This window comes from Myiozetetes cayanensis, unplaced genomic scaffold (genome assembly GCF_022539395.1).
Source record: "Myiozetetes cayanensis isolate MyiCay16 unplaced genomic scaffold, myiCay2020 scf9, whole genome shotgun sequence".
NCBI classification, from domain to species: Eukaryota; Metazoa; Chordata; class Aves; order Passeriformes; family Tyrannidae; genus Myiozetetes; species Myiozetetes cayanensis.
Genome location: NW_026088185.1, coordinates 13,915,919 through 13,935,201, shown reverse-complemented (window position 1 = coordinate 13,935,201; position 19,283 = coordinate 13,915,919). Strand labels below are relative to the sequence as shown.

The 19,283-nt window shown below is 37.9% G+C and overlaps 1 protein-coding gene across 8 annotated transcripts in view; it reads right to left on the bottom strand.

The window, feature by feature from the left end:
• Positions 1-5,307: 5,307 nt before the first annotated feature.
• PDE1A (phosphodiesterase 1A) overlaps positions 5,308-19,283 on the bottom strand; it is a 152,876-nt gene continuing 138,900 nt past the window's right edge. For 4 of the 8 annotated variants that reach the window (XM_050339535.1, XM_050339534.1, XM_050339533.1 and 1 more), the window contains 3 exons: positions 15,091-15,432; positions 8,658-8,777; positions 5,308-8,368 (listed from right to left, as the gene is read on the bottom strand). In XM_050339535.1, coding sequence (XP_050195492.1) covers positions 8,701-8,777; positions 15,091-15,432 — 419 coding nt within the window. In that variant the 3' untranslated portion in view covers positions 5,308-8,368; positions 8,658-8,700. Of the gene's footprint in view, positions 8,382-8,657; positions 8,778-15,090; positions 15,433-19,283 lie in introns of all 8 variants that reach the window. The other 4 variants (XM_050339530.1, XM_050339532.1, XM_050339531.1 and 1 more) reach the window with 4 other exon arrangements.

The following is a 19,283-nucleotide window of genomic DNA, read 5'->3' as shown; positions in this document are numbered from 1 at the left end:
CATACAGCAAATGGATTTATAGGGAAAGAATCTGTAAAATAGCAGAGCCCAGAAAAAAAGTGCTTGTCATGGAGTAGAGCTGAAATATTGCAGTGTATTGACAGTGAGACCTGTGACAGAAATGTTTAGGTGTGTGGATATCAGAGAGGAAGGTCAGGAAAAGCAGTCTGTTTACTAAACCAGGTCTTCTCTAGATTTTGATGCAGCTGCTGACATTTAAGAACAGCAGCCTTAGGTAGAGAGCCTCCCGTAGGCTTTGGTGTGTAACTGAAAGCTCTGGTTGTCTCACAACATGGTGAGCTCCACATGGGTGCACTTGACAAAATAGATTTCTCTGTGGGAGTCCATGGTCAATCACTGTCCAATGTGTTTATTGTCACCAAAAGCACAGACTAAAACAAACACAAAAATCCATTATTGTCATCTGTTTTTTTAGTGTAAACAAATCAACAAAGGCTTGAGAAACTACACAAAAAGTTAGTGAACACCAGGTGTCTCAAAGAAAATGCCAATATGAAAACATCTAAAGAAAAACTGTGATGATATGTTCTCTGTCTGAGCTGTCTCCTCTCACAACAAATGCTTCTTCTGAGGAGTCCTACAGGTTTGGCGGAAGCAAGATTTTTACTGATGTTGTATTAGTTTGTTTCCCACAAACAGGCTGATGGAAAAAGAAAGCAGAAAAAGGCTTCCCAGGCAAGTAATAAACGTAGTTGTTTCCTTGAAAACAATTCTAATTTGTATCTTTTTCCCCTTCCCCTGTCCATGTTCTTAAATCTGCTGCCTTTCTATGGTGTGGTATGTTTGCTGTTGTCCTGGCTTCCAAGGTATTGCAGGACATGTTACTTGCAGAATTGAAAGAAAGCTACCACCTCAGACTGATTTCAGTCTGTTCCTGATATCCCTTAATCCTTATCCTGCTATCACTAATGCACAGTGGTTTAGAGGCGTTTCATTATTGCATTTTACAGCCTTGTTTCTTATGTTATTCCATGACAGGTTCTTCCCTCCAGATGAATTTACTGAGACATCGTGCTAATAAATTATTCAGAAAAATTATATGATTTGACTTTCAGGAGGGTATATGTTGTTTATTCTCCAGGTGCAAAACCAGATAATACCTAAATAAGTATTAGGATTCAAGATTTAAAACTCTTTTCTAAAGTATAACTTCCACTGAACTCAAAGGAATTTTGCTTGAGAAAGACCCTAGGTTTTGGCCAACACCATACCTTCCTTTGAGGAAATACAATGTGTAGTGTACAGGAAAGCTTCTATTGCACTGCTATCAATTTAATTAGTGAATTTCTTCCTTTCTTTTTTTTATATATTACTGTAAATTCTGTTGAAGTCTTCAAGCTCCAGAAAGAGCCTCAGTTGTTCTGTTGATTCCTGACATGTGCAATTACATCTAACCTTTTCATGCACAGCATTATACTTGGTAACAAAGTGGATGCTAAATGCTTCCTATGCTTTGCCTTATTCTCTCCTTTCTCCTTCAGTGAGGATAGAAGCACTTTCTCCAGCAAGATACTTTGCACCCTCTACTAAACCTCAGGCCAATGGTAAGATATTACTAATCTCCAGTTATATCAAGGTGGGCTGATGGAATTTATACAAGTTCAGTTTATAGAAGTTCTGCTACAGATTTTGTTATTGTTTTATTTATTAAATAATCTGGGGGGGTTAGGGCAAAAAGATTATTTTTTAATAGTGTTAAGACAAACATACTCTTTCAATTTTGTAATGATTCATTTGCCTAGTATATACTGACCCTTAGTGGTAAGCCGTGATTTTAATTGCATTGCCAAGTTCCTAAATTTTGCTTCTCCCTTTGGCCCAACTGTTCAGAAAATGGCAGGAATATTTGCTGTGCATCAGGATAGTCTATCTATGTAAATAGCCCACAATGTCTTCATCAGACATTAACAGGCATGTGAAAATAATGACAGGTGTTATCAGCTCTTCTGAAGGGAGGGCTGTGGGAAGCAGGAGTGTCGAAAGGTTATTCCAAAATGCAAAACAAAAACGTTGGCATTGAGAAGCAATACTCTCCACATAATGAGAAACAAATAAGAACTCAGTATCTGGCACTAACGAACACCTCAAGCTAACTGTGGAATGAGTATTAATTAGGTTTCCAAAATAGCATCTTTCTGAAAAGCAGCTGAGGTGTAATATTGCTCCTTATTAATCAAAGCAATGGGACAATGAGAACTCTGCAAAAAATAAATGGTTTGCAGATGGCTGTGTGCATCTTTAATAATGACAGAAGAACACAAGTTACAGCTTTAAATGCCAGCGAGCCTTTCTGCATCTTCTTCTTTTCAGAGAGTGATATTTGCAGTTTTCAAGGCAGTGAGGAAAGTGTGTTGGTTTCTTATTACATTTTCCCTGCAGCATAAATTCTGTTGATGTGCTTCCCTAATCATGCTAATTATACTGCCATATGTTGCTCTCATCTTTCTTTTTCTCTCCTAATGGGACGTAGATTCTCTCTTTTGAATATGTCATTTGTTTATTACATTTATCAAGGGTTTTAACATTATATGGGGCTTTTAATTGCTTTTTTAAACACTCAGCAGATTGAATATTAAAAACAGACATGAAGGTCAATTATAAATAATATTTAAATTGCTCATGACATTTTTATTCTCTAATTTAAGTGGAAATATCAACTCTATAGCCATGCTCCTCTACCTACTCTTTACTCGAAAACACACATGTCCTCCAGAACTATTCTGGCTGCAGTCACAATTCTGTCTACCCCAAATCACCTTGTGCTTAGCAAAATAGGGGTCTTTCCCAGATGGGAATGCTAAAACAAAGATGCATTGTGCATCATATTAAATACTTGACACAAATATGCTGCCATTAATTTCAGTTGTGAACTACTGAAGTACCCCAAGCGATACAGGTGAGTGTTCATTTCTGACTGGTAAGAAAAATACAGCTGTCTCTCAAAATTGAGCAGTTTCAACAAAACAGGAAACACAATTTCAATAAATGAATTTAAGATGGCCTAAAGTTGAGTATTGTACAGAGATATTGGACTCTCAGAGTACCCACCACTACAGAAAACAATCAGTAAACCAGCTGAATACAGAGAAAGCAAGAGACAACCAAATACTATCCAACTACCAAACAATTTCTGGTATAATGACACTATCTCTCCTGGTTTTCATGGAAATGCACCACAGGTGAATTTGACCCTTTGACTCACTGAATTTGGATTGAGATAATCATATCAGACTTTGCACAAATAATTAGCAAATACTTTCATGTTACTTGATGTTTGTCCATGGTATTATTACACAAGTTCCAAAGTCCTTCTTGCAGGTTTAGGAGCGTTGATTGTAGGTCCTGTATGGTGATGAGACAGCTTTATAGCTACAGTCCAAATAAAAACGAAAAAACATCTGTTCTGCTTAAGTGGTCCATCTTAAAGCCAAGATTGTACCTACGATTTTGATTTTGACCACCTATTTAGGTATAACTTCAGGTTTGTAATAATGACCTATACAAGATGCTGCAAATGCATAAAACTCATCTGCTTAAAGATCATATACTATGTAATGTGTAGGAAAATTTTATTTGATTAAGATATTATCTGTCCAAGCTCAGCTAATATAAAGTTCTCTAACAATTCTCCCCAAAAAGGCTATAAGCAAAGGACTTGCCTAAGTACAAAGGAAGTATTTTGCAGGAAAGTTAAAACCAAAATAGTTAAAATCCATTTTTTTTTAATAAGCAATTTTTCCCATCTGTAACTCCATGGTTATGACTTGCTTCTTTGTTCTCCTGGGAATACTTAGACATTCACAGTTTGATAAAACTTCTGAATGTTTGCCCTGGGACACAGAAAAGGGGTCTCTGGAGACCCATTAAATACTTAAATGACCAGGAAAGGAAAATTATTCCAGGGAAGTAGCCTAATGTTTGCATAGTGTTTGACAGAGGACACTCTCTTTTACTCACAGTATTAAATGCCATTTCCACTAATTTTTCCTTACCATTTTTCAAGGATTTTTTGAAACATGATTTAACAGGGATGCACTCCCCTCTCAAACAAATCTTTGTTTGCTAAACTACTGTACACACAAATCTCTTTAAGCTGCTGTTGGAGAATGGTAATCATACTTACATTTTCCTCCTTCTCATGTAATAACTGTAGAGTCTATTAAAAATACACATTTTAGGCATTTACCACTTGTGATCTTCATTGGATAATTTGAAATTATTTTGGGTCACAGTAGTGGCTTGTTTGATTTCTGGCATCTCTACAACAGAAGAAAGTCCTTTGTGCACGTGCTGGAAAAAAAGAACTGTAAAGAATGAGGTATAAAGTAGTTGTCTTGATTTATTCCCATCATGTACCTAGTCAGGATTTGATACATGTTTGAGCCAATGGGATTCTTCCCATTTGTTTCCAATCGGAGTAGGAAGGGACCATGTTTAATCCCAGTTACACTTGTAAGGTAAAATATATGCAGCTATCTTCCCCAGAAATGCCAAGGCAGTGGAAAGGATTTGAAGAAAGGATTTATTTCGGAGGCAAAGACATTAAAACTTACAAACTTCTTGGCGCTGCAAGACAGCACCAGGCCTCACAGGGAAAGGCAAACCTCCTGTTCGCTCCCGGGCTTTATCATTGCTGGGCCCCTCGACACAGCGGCCCCATAGCATTTCTGTAAATGTTATCTCTCTCCTCTCACGTATCAGAGAAAGATGCTGAGAACTTCTCTTGGTATGAAGGGTGGGGAGAAAACATTGAAACTGCCTTGGAGACAGAGCTACCTTTAAGGTAGAAAGCCTTCCTAAGCAAACACTCTGTCTGACTCCTTGTAACAAAATGTTCTGGAGAAAGAAAGGGTATTCTATACTCACAACACTGAACTTGGATTATAAAATTTACACCAGTTCGTGGTGGTACCACTGAAAGTCGTACTGTTCCTGATGAGCTGTTGCTAACAAGAACAGCCTCAGTGGTTCCTTCAATTTTGACCCACGGCAAGATTTTTTTGGCGTAAAAAGTGTTCTATTGGTTATGTTTTTCTTCATGTGAGGGCTGTTTTAGCCATAAAGGCTAAGAATTAAAGGAATTTGTTTTAAGTGTGGTATGAGGATGTGAGTGAGTTTGTATGGCAAACTGATACAGTTATGGAAAAAGCCTGGAGTCCCAAGTGGGTGAAAGGGTTGGAACCAACCATATATGCTCTGTCACTTCTCAAAGACAGCCATTCACAAATGAGCAAACATGCTTCAGGAAAGCAAATTTTTAACTAACACTCAGGAGCTTCACAATCCTTGCCCTCAAATCAAATTTATTTGGGAAGATAATCATAGGAAATATGGACATATACAGCAGAATAAAAACACACAGTTGTAGATTGCCGTGTTGAAAATCAAATTAAAAAAATACTGGCTAGATCATAACCTATAACAATATTACATAATAGATCTGTCAGATATCTCAAGAGATAAAATTACAAAATAAAACTCTTGAGGACTCATCTATAGCTACAGCTCCTCAGTGTGCTCAATGCAGGGTACATGCCCATAATGCTGTGGGAGAGATGCATATACAAACACCATTCCTTATGGCCCCATGCAGTGTTTTGGTGGAGCAGCATTAGCAGGTTTCAGAGATAAACTACTGCTCAGGGAGAGGCTCTCTCAAGGAGCCTTTCTGCCATCCAAACACAAACTTCACCCCACGTCAAAGCCTTAACTAACACATGTTGGCTCTATCAGTCTTCTCCACCAAAGAAAATTTCTCCTCATCCAAACAACACACCAAGCTTTGGGTCATGTCCATGTAAAATCTTGCTAAGAATAAAGGAAAGAAGGAAGAAAGAAAGAAGGAGAATCATCTGGTATTAACAAAAAATTAAGCACTCTTTTTGTATTTCAATAACATCTACCACAGTGATTAAAACTGAATACAAATGAGTAAATAGGATTATTTATACAAAAATCACACTTCCAAATAATGAATGAATTCTGCAGGCAATGTCTACCTCCTGTGAGACCAGGGGCTCCTTCTAGCTTCTACAGTGGGAGATCTTGGGGCCACTGAGAGCCCCACAGGATGTTTCAAGTTCTCTGCAGAATCTTTTCTATTTTCTGCTTGTAGTTCCCGGTGAAAATTTTTGCAGAGTAATAAATCATAATGGGATAGAGACATAGGAAAAAAAAGTCAAGTTCAACTATGGTAAAAGTCTGGAATTGAAAACACAATATAAAGATCAAATTCTGATTGTTCCAGACTTTCAGTCTAAGTGAATCATAAATTACAATGTTGAAAAACAGTCAGTAACAAACAAATACCTAACTGGCCTAGTTTTAAAAGTCATCTCTTGTTCTTTTCAAATTTGATGGGAACTGTAGATGCTCAGCTTATCTGAAATAAGGTCCCAAGTTCTCCAATCTTAATGAAAAAGATTTTCCACTGCCACAGCACATGGCAACTTGCAGTTTAAAAAAGTCTGATATGACCATTATGTTCCTTCTCTTGTCATAAGGACAATAAGAAGCCATAAGATGGTTTACATTTTATTACAAAGGAAAATAAAGGAGTCCAACATTCCCAAAAAGGATGCAAAGGTGCACGGAGTGGTCCAGGCTACTAATAATTTGCTCAAACACTAGCAGAGAATATATAAATTCTTAACTCTTAGCAAAAAATATTGATTGCATTATAACATATATGATACAATTTCATTTGTTAACATTTCATTCATTAACTTCACTGTACAGAAATTTGTCCATGCTAAATACAAGCCCTGGACCAGATACACAAAACAATTTAAATGCATTTTTTACATCCTATATGCACAAACATTTCTTAAGTTAAAACTATGCATACTACTTATGCATAGCACGCATATGGCTTACATATTCAATGACAGGAATTCCACCTTTTGGCATGCTCTTATCCCACGGCTCAGAGCTTACACTGTTCCCAGCTCAGTTTTGATTGCTCTACTGTCAGAAAAGAGACAGTCAACAGGTATGAACATGTAAGGGTCCCTCAGTCCAAGGTGATAGTTTTACGATTCCTTCTTCAGTTAGGGCAAAGTGTGTCCTTTTTGAGGTTGAGCCTGATGCCTGTTGAGCTCTACTCAGATCCCTGAAACAGTAGATGAATGACACGTAGGGCTCAATCACCCTCTGCACAGAGGGGAGTGGCACTGCCCCATGAGTCCTCTTCTGAGCAGAACATGGCTGATTATAAACACTTTTTGGTCAGTGAGATAATAACCACAGGGTCCGAAAAAGAGAGCTGGAAGAGCAGCAACCTGAGCCACCTGAGAGCCTGCATCTTGAAGGGGAGCCTGGAAGTTTCCTGGCAGGTTCCAGCAGAGGGAAATGAGGTTGGCTGCAGCCACACAGGACACCCAGGCAAGTCTAGAGGGGTCACATGCAGCTTCAGGGAAGTGGAGATGAAAATGGAGTTTCTTTCTGGGCTCCTTCTGAGGCTTCTTGCAAAGGTAACTGTCCATGTGCTCTGGTTTTGCCACCCCTCAGAAAGAAACAAAAGCTAGCGAAGATTTTGCAGGTTGCATGTTGTTGACTTTGCATTTGAGATAAACCACAATATAAGGCGTCAGTGTCACCTTTCAATTCTGAGAGGCAACACATTGCTGAAGTGAAGCAATTTTCATGTATTCCTGTCGCTGTCTCTTCCACCCTACAAAACAATAAGCACCAGCTTCATGGTAGGGCTGACACTATTGCTGATGTCTTCCAAAATGCTCAGATATTTCAAATACTTTGTTTGACACCAGTTCTGTCCATATGGCAGCCACCACAGTGGGGAAGAATCATCATCTATGCAGGCTGGTCAGTGTAATTCTACAACTTCTCTGTACAGTCTACATATATTTATTTCCAGATATTTTAAGGAAACTAACAAGTAGGACTTTTATGTTGCATGCAGTATGATTGCATGAACAAGTATTTAGAAACACATTTCATTTTGACTTTCCATTTTTATTGGATGCCAGCAGCAGTGACATGTAACAGCAATCCCAGGCAGATGATAACGTTGTGTTTTCACATATCTTGTGGTTAACTGGAAATGTTTGATGTCAGTGATGCAACAAAGCAAGGTCCAACTTTGGCTGAAAATATTATTTTGGCTAATTTAAGAAAGCAGAATAGAAGAGGAAATAGCAACAACAAATACAATTGAAATCTTGCAAGTTGTTAAGTGCCTTGAGTTACCAGCTCAGAGTTTTACATTTTACACTTTTGAACAATTTGTCCATTCACTTTCCACAGAAACAGGATGATCCAAGAACAAGTTGACAGATAACAGCCTCTGAGAGCACGAGGTAGGAACAGCTAGAGTTCTTCTTTTCTCCTGCAAGAGAGGTCTAATGAAAATTCATAAACAATAAATTTTGGACACTACAACTTTCAGTATTTCATAGTTTATTGCATTATCATGCAGTCTAATTAAGGATTGAGAGACGTAAAATACTGTTTTTCCCCTCTTTATATTGAATGGTAAGGGGGGTATACTGTGTCCCCATTTCAAAATTTTCTGATAAAACCACAACTGCAGTAGAACAAAGAGGTTAATAATAGCACTAATCAAGCCTTTATGGTATAAAACTCTCCCCATTATAAAAAAGAAATTACCAAATTACCTGTCCTGCCTGAAATGTCAGAAGCTTTTAGGAAATAGAAAATCTAGTTTTGTATCAGTGCTTCTTTCTGCTCCGTGGCTTTTACCATATCTTCTGGCTTCTTACAGTGTTTAGGCTCACCTGGAAGATAAACAAATGAGACTGGTAACCTGCTTAACCGAGAGAATCTGCACAGTCATAGACAGACAGAATATTGTTCTTTAGACTCTTTTAGGGTTAAAATGAGGCTTCAGTCACTGCTTTCTTTAATTGCTTTCTCACCAGATTAAGCATCAGATTGAATTAACTAATCATTATGGTTTATCTGTGAGGCAAAAGATACAGAATGAAATCAATAGATCACAGCATGAAACAAAACTATGAACACATTTACATGAATGTTAATAAAGTTTGGTCTATTTTTCTCTTCTGCCTTACTGAAAGTCAAAATTCACCCTCTACAGGCAAGTGCTGTTTAAATCCTCTTTTAACTTAGGCTTTCAAAGCAGAGTAAGCTAAGATAATGAAAGATGCCAGAGTCAGTCAAGTTCTAAGAATTCAATTAATTCAATCAAATTGGAGGAATGACACAGAGTGACACAAGCAGCTTTCAAACTGTGATACAACATGAATTTCAAACCAACAATCATAATATTAAGCTGTTGCTCAAACTATTCCTTTAGTAACTTTGAACGAACACAGCTGAGGAAATTACACACTGAGATAGGTAGGCATGGGGACAGTGTAGCAAACTTACAGTGTTATTTACTAACTATATATAGTAACTTCTCAACTTTATCCAGTTGATCCAAATGATCCCACAAGAGAGTAGGAACACTGAACTGAAAATGTGAAAAAGGAAGAGTATAGAAGTCTCAAAAGTTGAAAAGATGAACTGGGAAAAGCATAAAATTTATAAAAATAAAAATAGAGAGGGGAATATTTTTGAAAGCCAGAAAACAAAGGTATGAGTAGCCAAAGGAAAAGCAGATGATGTATGATCTGAAAGGGAAATTGAAAGATGCAAGCTGAAGTTGAAGAAGAGGCTGATAGTTTAGAAAAGAGAATGAGAACAGAGGAAACAGAACTCCAGAGAACAAGAATGAGGAAAGAAGAAAATTAATACCTATCAGTCTACCATGGCTTCACTGTAAACAAGTCAGAATTGCTACTGATTTCACCCTTGTTTCATTGTCTTGAATGGTGGCAGAGTTGGTGCTGTCCACACTGTAGTGCAGCCATCAGCAGATGGGCCATATCCTCCCCAGGCAGCATCCTACGCCATCCCCCTTATTTTATATAAATTTAATGTAGGTGGGAAACAGACCACCAATATTCCAAAGGCTTTTAAAGACTCAGAATTAGACTAACATGAATTAGAACCAGATTTTTCAGCCTGTGGCTGTTTTTGGAGGGATTTACCAAAACTTTATTAGCATTATCCATTTAAAAAAAAAAGGGGGGGGGGGGGAGGGAAGAAGTATGAAAGTAAAATCTATTGATCTAAATATATAAATTTTATACTTGACATAGAGTAGCTTTAGGAGTGGGATAGAAGTGCTTTAGGGAGACCTTAAAACAAAATCTTTGTGCATTTAAATTTCATAAAACTAAGCATTAAGTTTTGAGACATATAGCTTTCTTCCCATTTCGTGCATCAGGTTTCTTATGTGATAAAATCTGCCCCTTGAATGGTTACTAATGGCTGTTATTTTATAAACCCCATCCTTTCTATAAACACATTTCCTGTTTTAATCTATCCTTCCCTCCATCCTTATCCTATGCATGAACACGAATGCCTTCCCTCACCATCAGGATCCTGTTGCCCTGTTGAGCCATGCACTGTGCCCAGGGAATGCTCAGGAATCAAGGCAGCACAGCAATCCGTGCCTGCTCTGTGCAGCTGCAAAGGGTCCCTCACTCAGCTGAGCACCACGGAGCCACCGCGGCACTGAACGGTCAGCAGGCATTTGCATGGCACCGGTGATGATCTGATGCCACCTGCATTCCCATAAATCAAACTAGCGTGTTGTTGGGTGGATAGTCCACTGCTATTTACGCTGTTTACTCTCCAGAGGCTCTCAGTTACTGCCTGCTGATGTTGTTGAATGTTTCGCATACCCAGTGTGACTGGGTAGTCCTCTGCTGTCATATAGAGTGAAATTACTGGTAATCTGTTTTCTCATAGATTTATTATCTCCCTTGCATTTTGATATTAAGGATTAGCATGGCTATCACTACAAGTGAGAAGTTAAAAGTGTGCCAATTAACATTTATAAATCATTGAAAGGTGGAGTCATTTAATTAAATATAAGCAGTTTTTAAAATTAATGTTCTAATTAATAAATCACTCAGGAGAAAAGGAAAATTATCACTTAAATACCACTCCCCCCAACCCCGACCTTATAATAGTTTCACTTCATCTTGTACCATTCAATTAAGTGAAAATGTGATGACTGCAGTTCTTCTTACAGCGACCCTCTGGTTCTCCCTTTGCATTGACCAGGACCCAGGGCAGAGCTATTCCTGTTACTAATTACTACTAATCTACAAGACTACATCTAAAAAGAGATGTGATACAAGGAGAGGAAAACAGTCCCTTTTTAATGGGGAATGCCCTCATTATACACATCCAAACATTCATTGACAGTGCCCAAGAATGCAGACACATCATTTTCCCATGTTCTCCATCTCTGTTATAATTGAATCACTTACTCAAAAAAAACTTAACTGAATTATAAAAGGCAGAGCAATGACAGGTAAAATACGAAATTTTAACATGAATAACCATGTTTCTTTTCTTCTTCCTTCCCATCTCATTCTCCCAGTCCCAGCACACACAGGTGCTCACTTTTCCACCCTGGGAGATGGAAGTGTTCTGTACATCACTTTAGCCTTGTACCCCCCCCCCATCCACAGTACAGAAAGAACACAAGTAGAAGAGTCTAGCATGGAGAGTGCCAGTAATGTTTTGATAGATGTATAGTGTCTCTTAGAACACTCAAATAACTCTAATTTGTGAAACAGATTAAAAATGTAAGGTCATATGTATGCTGCCTTCTGCTTGTTTGAAGTGACATTCCATTGAAAATGTCTGACCTTGGTTAAAAGAGTCCTGTCTAGATGCACTGGCCACCAACAAGAGTGAAAAGTGGGGATGCTACCCATGCTATATCTCCCTTCTGTGCTGAGTGCTATGCTGAGTGCTACTGCATCATGCACAACACACTCACCTTGACCATCTCAAACACAGCTTACACTGAGAAAAAGGGGGGGGGGATGAGAAAACAGACTGCTGTGCTGTTTGAGGCTATGAGGCTTCTCCATACAATGCAGCAACAAAAACTCTTCAATAACACTAAGTACCTACACTTAGACAACCACAGTGACGGCTTAATGGCTTCCTTCCACTTAGAATGATAGTAAAGCATTTTACCACTGTAAAAAAGAAACTGAAACATTTTAGCCTGACTTTCCCTTTGGTATGGAATATTGCCAACTATTCCAATACTAAATGCCTGCATAGCCTTTCTTTTCTGTTATCTCTTACATGATGGCACTGTTTCTGCAGCTGCTGAAACCCAATAATTTAATACTATTTCAAAGAGCCAGGACGTGGGTTTGTAGAAAGTCTGGCTGCTTCGGGCCAGTGCCAGTAAAGGGATTCACATGAGCACTGTGATGTATTATGACTGCTCTATTTTGCTGTGTAACTTCTGTTTGTAGTGTTCTTTCAGTGCATTTTGCATCACTGATAAAACAGAAATCCCATGTAGCATCAACTACCTTCAAACAGGTAAATTTGATATTAAATATTACACACTTCATGCGTGGAATATCTAAAAGGTCAGAGAGTATTGGATTCTGACACTAATATGCTACAGGAACAAGGGAAAACATTCATCAAGATCTCCCCTTACCTGGATATTTATCTATGCTGGAAAAGGAACACAATCATTGAAGGAGATGGATGAGAGCAAATTCAGCATGCCACAATAACCAGATGTTTTGCATAAAATGACAACTAAAAATGCCTTCAAATATCAGATGCCTTTAAAAACAACACCTAATCAATACCCTTATTCTATGTATAGTAGCACTCTAGTAAAAATTTGTCATAATGTAAATCAGAAATCCAGTTTCATCTAATGGTTTTCTGACTTGAGGGACTATGAATTACTTATGAGGGGATACATGAAGGGTTCATGAGACTAAAAGAAATGCAAACTTGCTTTCTGTAGGCTTAAGCTGTCTGACCAGGGATGCACATTTCAACTAGAAAAATTTTAAGGATTCACAGGTCTAAATAGGGGGAAAGTCTCTATTCTAGAACTTGTGATCCAAATAATTTGGAATTCTCTGAATTTACCATGACAACAGCATTTTACCAATATAATCTCTCATGATAACACCAAGAATTAATGATTACATCTGTTCACAGACTGTATCAGATGAACAATTTTCAAACTAATTTGAAGACCTGTTCAGAAAAGGATTTACAGCTGCTGGACATGTGTTCAATCAATGGTATGAGCAGTAGCCTTTCTACACATTTTCACCAGCAGGAAAAGGCACAGCTTGTAAAGGAGTTGACATAGATGAGTAGTTTCAGTGAAGAAGCCTGTATTTCTATACCAAAACTTTCTGTGGAATCAGCAGCAACTGAGATGTGTGCTGCAAAACCTACAAGATGTGGAGATGTAAGTTGGGGGATCCCAGTAAGGGAGCACTGGCTCATTGCTCAGCCTCTGCAGTTGCCTAAAGAATAATAAAGAATGCTTCTCTTATGATGTGATTAGTCACTTAATGCAGTTATGTCTCCTGCTATATGTTCACATTTATTGCTGAGCAATGTCCTCTTTGTGAAAGCCCTGGTTTTTAGTTCAGGACCTTACCAATACTATTTAGCTTAATATCACAGAATATTAAATTAAACTCTTATTTCTGTTTCATTGTTAATCTGAACTCTTTTTGAATATTGCTATCTCTAGTGAACGAACATCAGAAAATTCCCTGCGTTAGAAAACAAATGAGATTAGCAAGCTCTAAGATAAGAAATCTCTGTTATCATTGGAGAGGTGAAATGTAAAGATTGACAAGGCAACAGAGTGAACTGATTGCATGCTGAATTGTATCTGATCTCTCAAACACCATTTTTGTTGGTCAGCCATCTAAAGACCTACAAGGACAGCTACACCACCACTGTCTTCTGCAGAGTCTGAAGTTTTTCCCACTGTGTTCCTTATCCAGGAGATGGAGAACTTTCCTAAGGCACTTTAATTTCAATTTGGGCTTTAATACAAAAACCAGTGTTACATGTCAAAAGATAAAAATGTCAGTTATTAGACAGCTTCAAATGGTGTGAAAATAATTTTAGTGTAAATATTTTGATGTAGGACCCTAAATTAACCATCTGTTATTTCTGATGGAAAAAAACTGTCAACAATAAAAGCATGGAGCCCTGAAACACAGAACTCTAGAATAAGTGGGTGTTCTCCATAAAAAGCACTTAGGAGAAGCATGCCAAGTCATACACTCATGTCTAAGCTAAGCCTTACAAGCACTTCAGTGTTGCTGCTCAGACAATGCCATACTCCTGGCACAATATTGCAAGGCTTACTGTCATAAAAGCATTAATGAGATTTGAATTTTAATGAAAAGTCAGGAATAGAAGTGTCATTATGTCTCTTGATTATTCTTATAAACCTAATATCTCAAAGCTTATTCTAACTATAAGCAAACTCATAAAATAAAATGAAAATGCACAGTGTCTTTCTCTTCCTTTGATAACATCTATTCCTATTGCTTGGGCATCTTTTTCTTGATACTGTGCTGCAATCACCAGATACCAAACATGTTCATCTTATGATAATATACTTGCACACTTAAAACATATCCTGACATTTTAGGGATTTTCTGGATGCTCCGAGTGTCCTGCCCCTACAGTCAGGAGACTGATTCTCCTGATGAAGAGAATGACACAGTCCCATGACTACAGTCAGCAAATTCCATCTACCTTAACTCTAAGATTCACACTACATTTAGTATAAAGGATGTGGTTTACAACATAACAATCATATTAGGTGCCTAAACTAAGGGGAGTATATTTTAATATTATAATTACCTATTCAAAGAGAAAATGTTTGGATAGCTCTATTTTGAAAGTTTACCTTATTCTCCAGTAGCAAAGGCTATTTAATTGCAAATATGTGTCTTTAAATTACTCCAAAATCATTCTTCCAGTTCAACTAAAGTATATTATATAAAAACTTTTCTAGTGGATACCAATAGCTGATATCAAAAAGTTGATTTTTTTTTTATATCAAACAGCTTCTTGATGGTTTTAGAATGCTAGTACTTTTACACATGCCGAAGAAACTGTCTTATGCTGGTGGTCTGTACAACAGCTTATTTCAATATTTTACATTACTGTTGATGTTTGACAGGGAGATACCAGACATTGCTGCAGCTTCGCCCTGGGCAGCTTCATTAGACTGGCTGGTGTTGTGAGATGAAGCATTACCATTCAGTGGGTCTGTATTCTGTGTTTCTTGCTGGGCATCGGTGAGATCTTTCTGGTTCGGATCAGAGTTAGTGCACTTTTCTGAGCTGGGTTCATCACTCAGAGGAGTGTCGAAAGAGACTACTTGTAGGACGATGGATCTGGGAGGACAGGTTGTACCATCACTTCCCTGACTACTCTCATTTTGTATCTTTGTTGTCTCTTCCTGTAACTGTGCATCTGTGGAATTTCTGCTTTGGTCTTTTTCCTGTTCACCAACATTTTTCACAAGTTCTACAAAGAGGGAACAAAATAGGTGAATTAGATAAGAAGGATATGTCACAGTTTTTTGATTTCAGAGTAGTGACAGATAGAGTTGCACATGGGAACACTGTGAACATGAGGGCATGCCCACTGCTATGTTTAATATGGTTCAGGTTCTGCTTCTGCTTGCACTACTGCAACTGAACCAAAGTGGTCCTCTTTCTGGTTTGGTGTACCTCTTTTTGTGGCCATAATACAGAGCAAGGAGCATCACCAGACACATGGTAACCTGAAGGATGGGAGCAGGAGGACCCCATGCTGCAGGCATGTCCCCCTGCAGTAGTGCTTACCACTACAGGACTAGGAAGCACAGAGCTCATCACTTCTGCAAGAGAGAGGGCATGGAGGGGAGCACCTTGCTCAGGATGAGGCAAGCACCAGAACTGAAGGGAAGCCCTGAAGGAAATTGGCCTGGCAGTCTGGAAAAGTCCAAAGCATCAGCTCATACAGAGGTTCAGCTGGATCAAGTTATAGGGGGTTACACATATGCTATCCAGTACTGCTACCATTATGGCTAATGGCAAATACAGAATGGGAGAAATTGCACTTCAACTTCAGGGGACAGCAGAAACTCCCCAAAAATAGTGGTTTTGGAAGGCTCTACTTGCTGTATTGCAGAGATTTGGAGAACAACAAAAAATTAAATGGCCCAGAGTAAAAGGAGACAGAACAGAGCAGCACAGAGAGATAGTACAAGGAGTAACTAGAAGATGAAAAAACCCCCCAGAGAATGGAAAACTTGTGATGGCAGGTGAATAGTACCACAACAACAACAAAAAGTACCATCTTCATGGAGCGCCTATTTCTCATGCTATAATAATCTGTATCTCATAAATTTAGATAGTAAAATCTGTATACTCCTATAGAATATACCAAACACTATCAATTAAAAAAATGAAAGCAATTGCAGTTTGAACGACACTTGCACAAAGCAGCTGTATGATATTGCATAAAATTTCTAACTTGGATGTGCACACTATATTATGGAAGCCAAACATTGGGATACTTATTGAGTTCAACTGATAGCTCCCAGAAACTCTGATTTTGAGTGACCAGTCCAAATTCAGACCAGAACTGATTGCACATGACAACTCAAAGATAGCCCAGACTGTAAGCGTATTTTCACCACATCATCATTTGGCACCACCTCACTTTTCTGAACCCAGAGAAAAGGTCCATGAAATAGGACTGAAAGGAACACCTCCAAACCTGAACTGATATGCAGAAGCACAGAATAGCTAAATAATTTCCTTCTTTTGTCAGTTATACTTTCTAGTATATTTTTTTAAAAATTGAGAACTTCAAAATTTGAGCAATTTCTAAATTGTTAAGCCATTATTTACCCAACTTTAGAGACCTGCTGGTTTTGGATTCCAAATATTCTGAAACTTAGACAGTTACTCTTTTTTTCTACAGATTACAATGCAGTTCTTACAAACAAGAGGTTGGGTTAAAACCACTAAGAAATATGTATATGGAATTTGATGCAAATTATGTTAAATCTAGATATGTTAATTAAAGCATTTGCCACTCATTATATAATCTACCTACCCAAGCATTTTTTTCCCAAGAAAGTGATTTACATACTATATTTGCCTCCAAATGGCGGAGCAACAAGCATTTTTCCTTAACTTCATAAAAAAACACAAGGAAATTAAAATACAAAACATTTTAAATGCTATTCAGATACATCAGTAAGTTAAAGAAAGCAAAGCAGAATTATAAACACACATAAAACTGTAATATTATTGTAGTTTACCTTGGTGAGCTTTTTTAACCAGAAAGCTAGTGAGAAGAGACAGTAGTTTTCTCACTGAATGTTTTTTTAGGATGATTCTAAACAGAATTCAGGTTTGTCTTGGTGTAACTGTATGGCTGATCATTCTATTCTCATATTAGAAGGTTCAGAATATTCATTCAAGCAAAACCCATTATTATATTTTTGGTTCATGAAGCTGAATATCTAAACTTAAAATTGTTCTCATTCACTCCCTACCAAACTTAAACTGGCAAATGAAGATTGACAGTTTAATATAACAATGTTGATGGCTTGCTCTCTAATTTCTATCACTGTCCTTGAGATGATCTCAAACATGCCTGTTTAAGGATACCTAAAACCGAGTCAAACTCTGACTCAGGACTATCATATCTGATGGAGAGAGCTTTGACATAGAGTTTCTCTGCACCAAGATACACTTGATAACATAATAGTTAAATGTCATGCCTATTGCATTTAAACTGCTGGGAGACTATTCAAAAAGTCCGTAGCAAAGAATAGGTGAGAAAAATATTATCTTTTCTAAAAGCGTGAAAAATACCATGGAATTCTAAAATCTGTGGAGTTAAAACCACTGCTAAACAATAGTTTTTATATGATGATAGTAATATCTGTGATTATGATTCCATGGTGACTAAATTTCAAAGTCATTCTCAGTTAAATAAGCTTGAAAAAAAAGTAACTTGTCCACTTGGGAAGAGTTTGTTCAGAACAATCCTAGTAGCTCAACTACCAGGAGTAGTTGGTAAGAGTAACTGAGACTCAGAAACCTCAAGTACAAAATCCTCTATGATGATATCACAACTGTGATTAAGAACCCCAGTCCTTTTTCTTGATATTAAGTCTCTCACCTGCTGGATATCCGACTCTATATTCTGCCTTACTTTGCTCCACTCAGCTTCAAAATCTATTAAATCCACTGCCAAAAAGAGGAAAAATACTGGGTTCTTGTGCTATGTCAACCACCTGTGAAATATGTTCTATGTGCTGGCAAAATACAGATTTCTGTTTTCTGTAACAGCTAATAATTGTATACTCCATAGGACTTCTATACTGCGTATCATCATTGGCATTTTCTTTAATTTCTGCTGTCCTATCAATCTGATGGAACAGAATTAGCCAGCAGTCTTTAAATGAGGCTGAGACAGGGACAAGGACCAAATAACTAAAATTCAAGCAAGGCACTGATAAGTTATACTACTCACATAGTGTAAGAGTGTAAGAGAGAACGGAGTTGGCATGATGTTGCACAGTAAGAATAAATATTTTTTATTTGCAATAAATACTGTGGTGGTCTCTACTTCCAACCAGCCACTAACAGCCAGGATCCTCCAAGGGAAGTGGCAAGGCTGCTGCCCCTCACCAGGCACTGGGCTGCTGGGAAGAGCAAAACTCTCCCTTCCCTATAGGCACATGTTGCCATGACCAGCCAGAAAAAGAAGGGGGGTATATTAAATAAACAAGGTAACCTGGCATTTACAGCATTGCCAATACTCAGTGAGAGTAAATAGGTGAATATGGTACATAAGATTAAACAACCATCCATTCCTCAGAAAAATTCCTCTTTTTTTATGGGGGGATGGGGTTTTGGGACTGGGTCAGTAAGGCACTGAAAACAGCTTAGGCTTTATCATATCCATTCAGATAAAGGCAGGGAGAAGTGTATTGTTAAGTGCAGTGAACTCAGGTATGTTCTACTGTTGGTTTTCTCAGTTTTAACTTGGTAAAAGTGCCAGAAGCCAGGCCTGTTTACATATATTCAACTGTTTGGTAATGTTTTCTTTACAAGAATCCAAGCAAATTCAGAAAAATTTGTGTGAATTCATCTATAAAATAAATGGCTTCTCCTAACTGATCTGTTAGGGGTGACGCCATCTTATTCCACTCTTCTATATTTCTGTGCCATTTCTGAACTTCAGTCTTAAATCACAGTCCTTTTATGAGAAGGAACAGTGGCATTTGACACATAAACAAGATAGAAGTTGTGTGGTTCTTCCCTTGTGTTTAGGCTGGGCTGTTGGCAAAATACTTGTTATGCGTTGCT